This window comes from Silene latifolia, chromosome 1, assembly GCF_048544455.1.
Source record: "Silene latifolia isolate original U9 population chromosome 1, ASM4854445v1, whole genome shotgun sequence".
Taxonomy (NCBI): domain Eukaryota; kingdom Viridiplantae; phylum Streptophyta; class Magnoliopsida; order Caryophyllales; family Caryophyllaceae; genus Silene; species Silene latifolia.
Window position 1 is genome coordinate 8,723,990 of NC_133526.1, and position 14,458 is coordinate 8,738,447.

General features: G+C 38.1%; 1 protein-coding gene across 1 annotated transcript; it reads right to left on the reverse strand.

The window, feature by feature from the left end:
- Window positions 1-1,358: 1,358 nt before the first annotated feature.
- On the reverse strand, window positions 1,359-13,651 carry LOC141633221 (glycine-rich domain-containing protein 1-like). Its single transcript, XM_074445691.1, has 8 exons — window positions 13,491-13,651; window positions 13,236-13,353; window positions 12,695-12,953; window positions 12,170-12,621; window positions 11,416-11,921; window positions 11,260-11,308; window positions 2,147-2,302; window positions 1,359-2,060 (listed from the first exon to the last, which is right to left on the reverse strand). Exons 1-8 carry the CDS (start codon window positions 13,649-13,651, stop codon window positions 1,359-1,361), a joined length of 2,403 nt encoding a protein of 800 aa, XP_074301792.1.
- Between the last annotated feature and the right edge of the window lie 807 nt (window positions 13,652-14,458).

The window sequence follows — 14,458 nt, forward strand, 5'->3', positions numbered from 1 at the left end:
CAAAACCCACCCACTAATACTATATGAATTTTTCTAATGTGTGCCCTAAGGACACACATTAATAACCCATATATGGTAAGTTTAACAACATATTCTCATTAAATATGGTAAAAATGAGAATATATTCCCTAACTCTTATTCGATATCATGTTTTTCAATCAGTTTCTATACAAGTAAGTTAATTCAAGCCTTTTTCATTACTTCGTTCACAAATCCTAGTAGTTCTCACATGCCGCAATAACATATTTCACCACATAATATACCATGTTCCATTATATACGATAACCTTTAATCTTTCTAACTTAACACAATATTTGAAACATTTTGGCGTTACAAAAATAAGATTTAAAATTAGTCAACATATTAAATAACAAATTGAAATAGAAATTTATAAAAACCAATCAGCTTTGAATCGTTAAAATACGTCGGCAATTTATGTCAGTTTTTCACGGGTTCTTTAAAAAAATCCGGCTGTTTGAGGTTCCTGTGATCGAAACGAAGCACCCTACAAGTTTAAATTATTAAATATATTCTGCAAGTTATTAAATAAATAATATTTTTGTTTGCAGAAATCCTGCGAACAGATCTGTCTATCCTTTATTTGTTGATCCCTGGGTTTGAGGAAAACTTCGCTTTGCTAAACCACATCCCCTTTGGAATAGAATAGGAAGCCCCGCCGCCTTCCGACCCGCGAGAGTCTTTTTTTCCGACAACTTCCCCTTCCCCAAAAAAGAAAAAAAAAATATTAGCGAACCGGCCAATTATAAAAGTTGAAGGTTTGTCTCCAAATTCTGAATATGCAGAATCCGTGTTTAGGTACTTGGATGTCACCGAATAATTTTTTTTCCCTTAACCTTCAAATCAGAAGGTTTTCGAAGCTCAAATGTGAGTGTGTGGACGTCTCCAAAAATTTGGGCATCAAACAACTCATAACTAAAGGCAAATTACACTCCCTCCCTTCCAATAATTTATTTACCTATTTAATTTTTAAGTGTCTTATTCATTTTCGTTTATCTTTCTATATTAGTCATGCTTCTAATGGGTAATTTGACCTTGAACATCCATTATTGTCCACTTGTTATTTAGCAATAATAATAATACCTACAAATGATCTCATCCTCTCTCCGCAAAGGTAAACAAACGGCCAAGACAAACGGAGTAGAACATATGAACAAAAATAAAATCTCGTTTCAGAACTCACACTGGCACATATGAATTGATTAATATGACTTTTATTCATTACAACTTTATTCTTAAATATTTTACTACTTATTCTTAAACATAACCAGCTTTATTCTTAAACATTGTCAGAAAAATACCATGAGAACTGATATTAGCAACAAAGTGCTACATCTCAATTATGCATATCCAATGATCGCAGCAGTACAATTACATTCACCTATTCCCGGCTTAGCAACTTTTGCCATGTCCATACAATCAGCACCTTTTACCAGGTCCATGTCACCACAATTCGTACATTGGCCTATGCATTGGGCTCCGTTCCCTTTAGCTGCTTTTACCATGTCCATACAATCAGCACCTTTCACCATGTCCATACAATCAACACCTTTTACCATGTTCATACAATCAATGTCCATACAATCAGCAGCTTTCACCATGTCCATACAATCAGCACCAACTTTCACTTTGTCCATACAATCAGTAGCTTTCACCCTGTCCATACAATCAGCTGCTTTCACCCTGTCCATACAATCAGCAGCTTTCACCCTGTCCATACAATCAGCCGCTTTCACCATGTTCAAGTCGCCACAATTAGTACATTGGCCTATGCATTGGGCTTTGTCCCCTACTTTCTTAGTTTGGGCTAACTTCAAAATTGTATCCATGCCCGGCTCACAACTAATACCACAACATACCGATCCTTTAGCATTGACCTTTTCATCAACCGTATCAGCACACGTAATAGAACAAAAAGACCCTTTAGCATTAACCTTATCTTCTCCATCAATACTGAAACCACTTTGCTCATCTCCACTGATATTTTCGGATAGTATGAATGCTAAGGCAATGCTAGGTAGGACTATCAGTTCATCCATGGCCTGTTTAAATGAAGTATGGTGAGAAGAATGATAAAATGATGTAGAAGGAAACAATAATTTATCCGGGGTTTCAAATGAAGACAAACCTTGATTGTTCGTGACTTTGAATTGATTAGCCCTACAGCCCTCCCATAAGGATAATCTGTAGAGAACTCGACCATAGTTGTGAAATCTTGTTCTGATTTTTCATTGCTAGATTGCTTGGGTCCAGGCTGCAGCCTTCTTCCAGGAAATAGTTTCACCTGTAGAAATTCAGTGAAGGAAATTATTATACTTTTAAGGGACTATGATTTAGGATTTTTATTTCACTATTTATACTAATGAATTAACAAAATGTTAGAAGGTAGTCCTTACTATCTTATTATAACCAGCAAACTCGAAGAGACTATCATCATGTTGGGGTTTGTGTCCTTAACAGTTAGTGCAAGGACTTATAAACCTCTAAAAGGATCAAAGGGCATACTTTGGTATTATTATCAGTTGATCCACGTTTATCAATAACGGTTGGCTTGCTAGATAAGTTTGACGTTATTGTCATACAGATGGCGGTGATCAACTGGTCCCTAAAAGTCACACCTATAGGATACGTTCGAGAGATGTGACGGTATGAAAATACTGTCATGTAGATGCCAAAATTGACTAACCAGTTAGTCCGAGTTATTTGACTAGTAATTAGTCAAATATGTGATGTTGAGATATTATATTTAATACGGATTAAATATCATGGGCTATGGCGAATTAACCAGTTAATTCGTAAAATTAAATATACGTGATTTATATTTAATTAAATGTATATTAAAAATAATTATACAATACTGTTTTGTCGGACACGTATTAATAATTCAGCTAACCCGTATTATTAACTGATGCCTTAATTTCCGATAACCGATAACAGTTTATAATATAAACCGCGTCATATACATTTGGAGTTTAATGAACCGGACCGCGAGTTACAACCAAGAGGAAGTGGAAGCCCACTTCCCTTGTGTGGGTCTCGGTTTTGCCGAACTGGGGAGAACAAAAGGAGACCTCCTCCTTCTGTTAAACCTAATCATCATTTGCCAAAACAAATTAGGGTTTCGAAGAGCATTCATCTCTGTAGAAACCGAGATCTCACATCTCAAGCAAACTCACATCAGTTCTCCCTATATTGCAAGGCAATCGGAGAACACTGTTCTAGCACAAGGGCATATCTCGGACAAAGTCTTGGGTGTTACAATTAGGAGGAAATCTGGTTTGATTTCTGTTCTTTACGCCGTTCAACAAGGACCCGAGGTTATTTCTTGTTCCTTATCGTTTCCTTGTATTTATCGTTTTATGACTATAAATTGCATGTTTAAATTTACGTTATAGTCCTGCAATTTAAGGGTAGTATACGGATATTAACCCACAAGTGGTATCAGAGCGAGGCCACGTGAATTTTTCATGTGTTTTTCATAAAACGTTTTTGAAACGATGATTTTCTGCTTCGAAAACCGTGCCTAGTATACACGGCAGAAATTTTTTTTTAACCGTGTCATGTATTACACGGTAATTTCATTTTTTTTTCCGATTTGGTTTTTACATATTGTTGTTTTATACGGAGATTATAACAATATGTCATGTTTTGTAAATTGTCAAATTTGTTTTAATGCATTTTGATCGAATTTGCAATTGTTTTTGTCTCGAAACATGTTTTCACGAGGGTTTTGGTTTTTCCAGTGATTATTGCACTTGATCGACCATGCTTTTAATCGATCGAGTGGCTTTCCTGTATATTTTTTGCTCGATCGAGTCCCTGCTGTACTCGATCGACCCTGTTCCAAAATTTTTTGCTCGATTGAGTCCATGTTGTACTCGATCGACCTGTTTTCAAAACCCCCCTGCTCGATCGAGTTGTCCTCGTACTCAATCGAGCAGATTTGCTGATATTGGTACTCGATCGACCTCCAGGTTAGTTGATCGAATACTTCCTGATTGGCATACCCCTCGATCGAATGGCAGCCTCATTCGATCGAGCCCTCCTGTCCCTCGATCGAGCACTTATGTGCCTGGATCGAAGGATTTTTGTTTTAACAGCTTTGAAAATTTATTCCTTTTGTTTTAAATTTTCTTTTGGCTATAATATGTACTTTATACGGATATAGTACACTCGCTTAATAGTGAATCAGTTCACTCACGTACCATACAGTTGTTTTAAAGCGTCTTTAAAATGACGGATTGTAATGGATTAAAATTAAATGATAGAAGCGGTTTTATCACATGAATTTTAATCGTTAAAAGGTGGTTTGGATAAATTTAACATAATTACGGAATTATGTCACGAATGAATTTTTTTTTAGTTGATGCATTTTTATTTATCGTATATTTATGAATGTCGTGAATGCCATTTTATTACGTATTTAATTTTTACAATTGATTGTAACTTAGTGTGGCCTTAGTAGAACGTGTTACCGTAATGATGGAACACGGTCTTGGTTGTATTTTGAGATCTCGCATCTCCGTTTTGGATTTTTCACTTGTAATTACAGTTTTAATTAGAATGTAAATAGGTTTATATTTGTAATTTTAAATTGTAATTTTTGAGAAGACCAAAGATGGAGACCAGATGCTCACTCCCGCTACTTGGATCGAGATGGAACATCAAGACAAGCTTTTCGGGTCCAACGGTGGATTCCAAAGTTGTATTTTGTTCTTATACTAGGATAGGCCACACTAGGATTTTTTTTATTTACGTATCGCATTCCTTTATTTATTTTATCGCAACGATAATTTGCATCATATTCCGCCTAAAAACCAAACCACCTAATTATTGCATGAAAACTGACACATATAGAGGTCACGAGTTAGTTTTCCTTGACATTCGCATGTCACACGTTTTATTAAGCCATCATCCAAATAAATTCATTCACGACAAACGCTAGTTATTCGTTCACTTAAAATGAATTATGATTTAGTTGATGGGATCTTCCTCGTATAAACAAAAATTGAGAACGGTCTTTATAGGTCAAACTCCAATGAATCCCTTCTTCGTCGGTAGGCATACTATGACCCCTTCTACGTCGGGTAAGTTGGAACTGATTGACCTATTTTATCTCAACACTATGGTCACTCGTACGATCCTGTGACTGTGGTGGACTATAGATAGGATTTACGGAAATCTATCGACCAAGAGTTCTTCCGGAAGAATTAGCTAAACAGTTGGCTTACCAATTTACAGAAATTGAGTCTTGGGATCACTTGTATCATTCTTGAGGGAGATCAATTATGCAAGTGCGAGAGTCTACATGTTTAAAATGAATTTTAAAATAGACTTAAATCACCTCGATGAGTTGCTTATTTCGTTTTGTTTTTCTTCCTTTTTCAGTGTAGAACACGAACTTTTAAACTGCTAAACAACAAATGGCTGGTTCAAGTGATAACCCAATGCCAAGTGCCACATTGGACCGTGAGTCCTGGCTTAGGATCTTCATGAGTCAGATGAATCAGTCTACTCGACTGAAGAATGACGGATCCAACTTCGCGGACTGGGAGGCAGCATTACGGAATGCTGCCGCTGCTGACGGAAAGCTCAAATATCTGCTTGAGCCCATGCCGTTAAACCCAGGCCCCACGGCTGGAATTAACGAAATCGACAAGTATAACGATTTCGCTTTAGAAGCGGGTGCGGTAAAGAACGTACTTATTTTTGCAATGGAACCCAATTTGCAGAAACGCTTCATAGCCCATGGTGCAAACAAGATTTTCACCACGCTCACTAAGGAATTCTCGAAAGCACCGAGAATCGTGACCTATGAGCATACCACTCGCTTCTTTGATGCGAGACTCCAGAAGGGCCAACCGGTTAGCCCACACATTCTCAGCATGATTGAGAATGTCGAGAAACTGAGACCTTTAATCGTAACATCAGCGAGAATATTGTTATCGACCGTATTCTTCACTCACTCCACGATGGTTATTCGCAATTCAGAGCGAATTACTATATGAATGATTTGAAGAAAACTCCCCATGAATTGCACTCCTCCTCGTACATGCACCGAGAAGGACATGAAGTTCATGGGAGTTCGAAACAGATGTTCTCGTTGTGTCAAACAAAGGGAAAGGTAAGGGCAAAGCTCCGGCAAACCTAACAGTAGGTAAGGCGAAGTTCAAGAAGTCGGGTTCAGGTAAGAGTGGTCCTGGTGAGGCGAGCAACTCATCAGGCACGACAAAGAGCAAGAATGAAAACATGGAATGCCACCATTGCCACAAGACTGGGCATTGGAGACGCACATGTCCTGTTTATCATGAGGACTTAAAGGCAGGTCGTGTTAAACCTGTTGGTATGTCTTCCTCTTCTTCTACTTTTATTCATATGATTGAGATTAACCACGCAAGTTACGGAACTTGGGTACTTGATACTTGGTTGTGGTTCTCATCCGTGTAATCATGTGCGGGGGCTCAAATCTCAAGCCTCTCGTAAAGGGTGAGGTTGACCTGCGTGTTGGAAATGGAGCATGAGTAGCTGCCATCTCCAAGGGGACATATATGATCCAGCTTCCTAGCGGATTTGAGTTGTCTTTATTAGACTGCTATTATGTTCCTAGTCTTTCGAAAAACATTATTTCAGTTTCTGCGCTTTATAAACTTGGTTTTTCATTTGTAATAGAAAATAATTCTTGCATTTTCTCATTACACAATATGATTTATGGCAAGGCAGTCTCCATGAATGGAATTTATGTTTTAGATCAGACCACGGAAATATTACACGTAATGAATAAAAGGTTCAAGGTTGGTGACAAAGATCAAACGTATCTATGGCACTGCCGTATGGGACACATTAATGAGAAACGCGTAAAACAGCTCATCAAACATGGAGCTATCTCGGCCTTTGATTTTCAATCATTTGGCACGTGTGAATCATGTCTCATCGGTAAGATGACTCGTATTTCCTTCAAAGGTGTTGGAATGCGCGGCTGGCGACCTATTAGGACTCATACACACGGATGTATGTGGTCCTATGTCAATCACCGCACGAGAAGGCTATAGGTATTTCATCACTTTCACGGACGATTTGAGTAGATATGGCTATGTCTACTTAATGAAGCACAAAAAGTGAATCCTTTGAGAAATTCAAGGAATACCAGAATAGGGTACAGAACCTATTAGGTAGAAAGATTAAAACACTACGTTCGGATCGTGGTGGCGAGTATCTTTCTCACGAGTTTGATCAACACCTTAAAGACTGTGGGATTGCCTTACAGTTAACTCCACCTGGAACACCTCAGCTGAATGGTGTGTCCGAACGGAGAAATCGAACACTACTTGATATGGTTCGATCCATGATGAGTCACACGGTTTTACCTGATTCATTATGGGGTTATGCTCTTTTGTCAGCCGCTCTAATACTTAACCGAAGTCCGTCTAAAGCTGTTGACAAGACTCCATATGAACTATGGAAGGGAACGGTCCCTAACTTGTCCTTTATACGGGTTTGGGGCTGCGAGGCTTATGTCAAGTGGAGACACGAGGATAAGCTCGGCCCGCGATCGGTCAAGACATACTTTATAGGTTATCCTAAAGGAACACGTGGTCATTACTTCTATTCGCCAACCGAACGACGCGTTTTTGTTGCGGCTAGTGCGACATTCTTAGAGAAGGAATTTCTCGAGAATGCAAAGAGTGATAGAACCTTCGACCTGTCGGAGATTCCAGAACCAAACACCGAGCAACTATTGGAGGAACCTGTTCCTTCAATCCCGGCTGCGGTGAATATTCCTGAGGAACTTAGGAGGTCGGGAAGAGTCTCTATTCCTCCGGACAGATACATTGGTATGGTCGAGGAACATGACATAGATGACGTTCTACTCTTAACGAGTAGTGAACCCGCAACCTATAAAGGTGCCATGACTAGTTCTAACTCAAAGCTATGGCTTGAGGCCATGCAATCCGAGATGGACTCCATGTATGAGAACAACGTGTGGGATCTTGTTGACTTACCTGCTAAGGTTCGTCCCCTTCAATGCAAATGGCTTTACAAGATAAAGCATTCTGTGGAAGGTCAACAAGATATCTACAAAGCATGACTAGTTGCTAAAGGTTTCACCCAAGTGCCAGGTTTGCACTACGATGAGATTTTTGCACCCGTAGTCATGCTGCGTTCCATTCGGATTATCTTAGCGATCGCCGCTTTTCATGACTATGAAATTTGGCAAATGGACGTGAAAACCGCCTTCTTAAACGGCTTTTTGGAGGAAGAGTTGTACTTGGTACAACCCGAAGGTTTCATCGATCCTGAACATCCTAAGAAAGTATGCAAACTTAAGCGTTCCATTTATGCACTTAAGCAAGCATCAAGGAGTTGGAATCATCGCTTCGACCAAGTGATAAAAGAAAATGGATTTACTCGATCTGTCGAGGAACCATGTCTATATATCAAGTCGAGTGGGAGCAAGATTGTCTTCCTAATATTGTATGTTGACGACATACTCCGATTGGGAATGACATACCTCTCTTAACCGGTGAAAGTATGGTTGAAGAACCATTTCCAGATGAAAGATCTGGGAGAGGCACAGAGAATTCTAGGCATCCGCATCTATCGAGATAGATCACGACGGATGTTATCTCTCAGTCAGGAGTCTTACATAGACAAAGTCCTGGAGAGATTCAGCATGACTAACTCCGAGAAGGGGTTCCTTCCTATGGCTCCAGGGGTGCATTTGAGCAAGTCTCAGGCACCAGAGACACCGGAAGAGAAAGAGCGCATGACACGGATTCCTTATGCTTCGGCAATAGGATCAATCATGTATGCCATGATATGCACACGTCCGGACGTGGCATATGCATTGAGTATGACAAGTCGATTCCAACAAAGATCCAGGTGAATCACATTGGATGGTACATCAAGAACAATCTTAAGTACCTACGGAGGACTAAAGATTGGGCATTGACTTATGGATCGAGATGACTCGAAATCTCGGTCTGGATTCGTTTTTACTCTTAATGGCGCTACGATCACCGGAAGAGTTCCAAGCAAAGTGTTACAAAGAGATTCTACGACCGAGTCCGAGTACTATGTTGCGTCTAGACATGTACAACGGAAAGCTCATCTAATCCGGGATTACGTGGAGCAAAAGGAAGTAGTGATAGAAAAGATTGCTATAGATGATAACATAGCAGATCCTCTCACTAAAGCATTACGACAAGATAAGCATGAAGGGCACGTTAATTCCATGGGAATTAAACGTGTTCCTAAGTTGTAGTACTCTTTTATGGATCGGATTCATTCTCTCTTGTACTCTATACGACATCATCGTTTTGATATTTTATATATATATATTTTGTTTTTCATGTGGAATTGTACGACAATTTTGAACACCACAAAGTGAACTGAACAAACATCATATCTTTTTAGTCCTTAATTGCCCACATGAGCTGATAACTCTTGCAATTATTTTGTGACGTTGGTTGATGGTGGGTTCAACGAGCCATAAGTCAACCGGTTGACTGACCAATCACGAGGGCGAGTTATACGGATATCTCGTAGGACACCATTGTGACATCGACGTGGAGTCCTAAATGTTTTATAACATTCGTTGCCCGGTCGTGGATAGGACTACCATGGTGATCCTAAGAGTCGATTCTTTGACTATCGACTGTCTCTTGAGACTACGGCAGATTTTGGGTGACTTTGGTTTCTTTCTCACGGTCATCCGTAACAGGGGGCCAAGTAGATTTTTTCTGGGTCATTTCATGCTGTGCTTAGATCGGAAGGAGTCGAGTTGAAGGAAATATTCAGCCTTTATCGTGCTCGATATTTCTCGGGGCCACTCGAGGAGTCAGAATCAAATGCATGGCCATGCTCGAATACGGATTCGTTTTATCGCTTAAGTTACTCTCTAGTCGGGGAAACCACTCTAGATACGGATCGATTGTAAAATACGACCTTTGTGGATCCGGATCTGCAAATTGTTTTACATTGAGTGGGAGAGATTTTAAATGAATATGAGAATCGGTTATCGCACCTACACTTGTTCGGACAAGTGGGAGTTTGTTGGAGCTTGTGTCCTCCAGTTAGTGCGGATAACGTCATTGCACATACACTTGTACGGACAAGTGGGAGCTTGTTGGGGTTTGTGTCCTTAACGCTTAGTGCAGGACTTATAAACCTCTAAAAGGATCAAAGGGCATACTTTTGGTATTATTATCGGTTGATCCACGTTTATCAATAACGGTTGGCTTGCTAGATAAGTTTGACGTTATTGTCATACAGATGGCGGTGATCAACTGGTCCCTAAAAGTCACACCTATAGGATACGTTCGAGAGATGTGACGGTATGAAAATACTGTCATGTAGATGCCAAAATTGACTAACCAGTTAGTCCGAGTTATTTGACTAGTAATTAGTCAAATATGTGATGTTGAGATATTATATTTAATACGGATTAAATATCATGGGCTATAAGCGAATTAACCGGTTAATTCGTAAAATTAAATATACGTGATTTATATTTAATTAAATGTATATTAAAAATAATTATACAATACTGTTTTGTCGGACACGTATTAATAATTCAGCTAACCCGTATTATTAACTGATGCCTTAATTTCCGATAACCGATAACAGTTTATAATATAAACCGCGTCATATACATTTGGAGTTTAATGAACCGGACCGCGAGTTACAACCAAGAGGAAGTGGAAGCCCACTTCCCTTGTGTGGGTCTCGGTTTTGCCGAACTGGGGAGAACAAAAGGAGACCTCCTCCTTCTGTTAAACCTAATCATCATTTGCCAAAACAAATTAGGGTTTCGAAGAGCATTCATCTCTGTAGAAACCGAGATCTCACATCTCAAGCAAACTCACATCAGTTCTCCCTATATTGCAAGGCAATCGGAGAACACTGTTCTAGCACAAGGGCATATCTCGGACAAAGTCTTGGGTGTTACAATTAGGAGGAAATCTGGTTTGATTTCTGTTCTTTACGCCGTTCAACAAGGACCCGAGGTTATTTCTTGTTCCTTATCGTTTCCTTGTATTTATCGTTTTATGACTATAAATTGCATGTTTAAATTTACGTTATAGTCCTGCAATTTAAGGGTAGTATACGGATATTAACCCACACATCATTCCCGGAGTTTTTTTGAAGCTTGAACGAATCATGTGTCCCTTTCACGGTCCACTCATTTTCATAATATTCGACCAATGCATGCTTTTTACCAGAGGCGGGGATGTAATATACCTCTGTCAACAAATCATAAGGGCCTTTGGTAGAATCCTTGCTTATATTCCTAAATAAAATAATTTCAAGATATTTAAATCTTTATATCTTCATATAGACCATAATATTCATACTGACTATAAGTTGTCTTCACAATTAAAATAAAAGTAAGATTACCTCTTCTGAAGATTAAAAACTTTTTTCCCGCTACAATCCATGACTCTGGTCTCAACCAAATTAGGTTTGACATGCTGACATCTCGCCAGATGAAACACTTGAGGTGCGCGCATTGGAGGAGAAAATGATATAGATACATGAAGTAGTACTGGCTCGGAATTTCCAACGCTAGAGATAAGATCAAGTGAAATCCATTTATTTGTCCAAAGTTGAGACCGGGAAGCCAACATATCTTCTAAAGAAACAGAGCATGAACCAAGAAGCTTCAATGATCTCTTTTGTTTCATCTCATCAGAAGTAGGAGAATAGGACATGAGTTCAAGGAGAAACTCTCCAGCTAGCTCACACTCAAAATAAGCAAAGAGTTTGTCCTTAGAAGCCGATGATATACCCAACCATCTCTTGGTTTTGAAAAGTGTATCGGGTTGATTCTTAGAGACTGCAACAAGGAGATTTTCTTTGCGCTCATTTGGTAAGTTCTTGATATCAACGCACTCTAATAATACCTGTTAATGAAAACTACCAATTATTATTTTATAACATCATTAAATTATAGCAGCATTTTTAAACAATGACTTTTATCTACCAAGATTGATGATTAGATAATTCGATATCAATCTAGTATTCCGAAATTTGTAGCAAAGATTAACTTCCTATTTTTTTGCGTGTAAAGTGAGCCACAAGTGCAATTTTGATGCTCAAATATTTTAAAACTTTGATCATAAATATATGGTTGTTAGAAAATCGTTTTTACCTCCGTAGCCTCCACAGTTGGAAAATTTATATGCTGGCCAAACTTTTCGGTCTTGTTGGATTTCTTAGCATCGACACTGAACTTGTAGGGAACACGCGTGACTGGAGTAGGGATATCTCCTCTACTCATTCCACCAGCCTTCCAATAGCTAAACCCAAAGGTTTGTTCCCATTGTTGGGTAGTTTCGGTAAATCCAGTGTCCAGTCTACTCCCTTTTGATTTATCAGGGTTAGAATCAATGTGTGGAAGTACACCGCCTATCAATTCCTTCATGTCTTTGCAATAAGAATCTGGGTACAGTTGGTGTGTGTGCCACATCAGATCAACATCGTAAGTGGGGACACCGAAACTTTGCAGACCTGTTTTCCTGTTTGTTCTAATGATATGAAGAAATCCTTTGTATCTAGCTGATGCTTCTTTAAGAAAGAGTTCGTCGACCATGTGTGGTCGACATGCCAAACACATGTAATCTTTGAGTAATCTAATACAAACATAAAGAAGATTAATTACTTTACAAAGTTTATATTACCTGATAAGTGAAACCAGTCTGTCTTTTAACTGCAGCAATCAGATCATAATTAGTAATTTTTTGAGTTAGTGAACTTTTCTGCAAACTCTCTTCTGAAAAGGGACGTTCTAAGTCAAGCTCATAAGGTTCTTCAGGGTACAATTTGCTCCATATATCTTCACTTGTGCTCTTCGATGTCGCTTGTATGGATGACATGACTTTGTGGTTGGTAAGGATTCTTCCAAACAACTTTTCACAATCGAATTTGTACCTGACCTGTAACATAGACGTACCAATATAGATGTAATCTAAATAAGTAATAAACCCCTTTTCTATGAGTAAGCTTAGCCTCATGTTAGAACAGTTTTAAAATAAAACAATATAAACCAATTTTGGTGCTTTTATCATAAAAAAGTGGCGATTGGTGCAAGTTATTTTGGTAACATATCACTGGCTTTGCAATAGGACTTATGCAAAATGGTTTTATACAAGAATCATTGTTTTTCCATTTGGAACGGATGGCTTTGAGAAAATATTAGTCTAAAGTTAGAACCATACCGGGTTTAACCTATGGCAGTGCCATATCAATTCACAATCAAAAGGAACAATCAATGCCTCTTCAGAAACAGGGTTCTCTTCATGTTTGGCGAGCAAAGGAAGCCAAAATGCATTGTATCTGAAAGATTCAACATCGACAACAATATTAACTCGACCAATTGATTCTTCATAATACAAGACGCTTAACCGATTAAGCGTCACATTTTTCTTTTATTAAATTATATTGCATGATAGAGGTTAGTTAAGAGCATTTACCTGTAGACAGCCCTTTGTAAGGCATGATCTTCAAATAGGAAACGATTACGGTGTTCCAATGCATCAAGGAATTTCAGATGAGTTTTAGCAGCCTCAACAAGATCAATACTCACTGAAATGTTTTGTGCCACAGCCCATGCTTTCACTTGTTCTTTTTCCATCTTCACGCCCTATCCAACCGTCAAAATCCAAGATTGATGACGTTTGATCAATGTATTGAAAGACTACAAATTAAAGCTTACGTATATTTATGGTGACAATAAGAAAAATATCCGGTATACTGAGAAATAAGAATAAAAAAAAATTGAAACTGGTTTGAAATCCGGTTTCAGTTCCGGAAAAGTAGTGGTTCACCGGATTTGGGTTTTGGTTTACAAGGTGTAAAAAAAATCTGTTAATCAGGTAATAAAACCAAATATAAAAATTGGTTCGGTTAACCGGTTTTTCCTATCCCCAATTGTGTGTATGAGCTCTATGTGGAATGAAATGGAGAATATTGTTTGAAAGTCTTACATTAGGTCTTAAAAATTGAAAACTTAATTTAATTCCACTTTGGAAAAAAAAAAGCGATTTTGGTTTGAGAAAAAAAATTAGTTTATAAGACAAGTTACCAAATCGAATTTTAAAATCGGTTTCGTTTATAAGTCTTAAATTAAGGCTTAAAAATTAAAAACTCAATTTTATAATTATGAATAGAAAATGTGAGTATAGTAAGTTCTTATAGAAACTTGTTTATAATTTTAAGAGATAAAGTGAAAAATATAAAAATCTAAACTGAGTTTTAAAAATGAATGGTTAGATCTTGAAGACCCACTTTGGGTCTAAAAATAAAGATAGTTTTACCTATATTCAGGATTTATCCAATATGTACCTCGTAAAAAGGTAACAGTGACGGAAATTTCTTTTTAAAAATAAAAAGAATATGATTGATATAGAAAAATATATAAAAACGGTTTTTCTAACGTGTG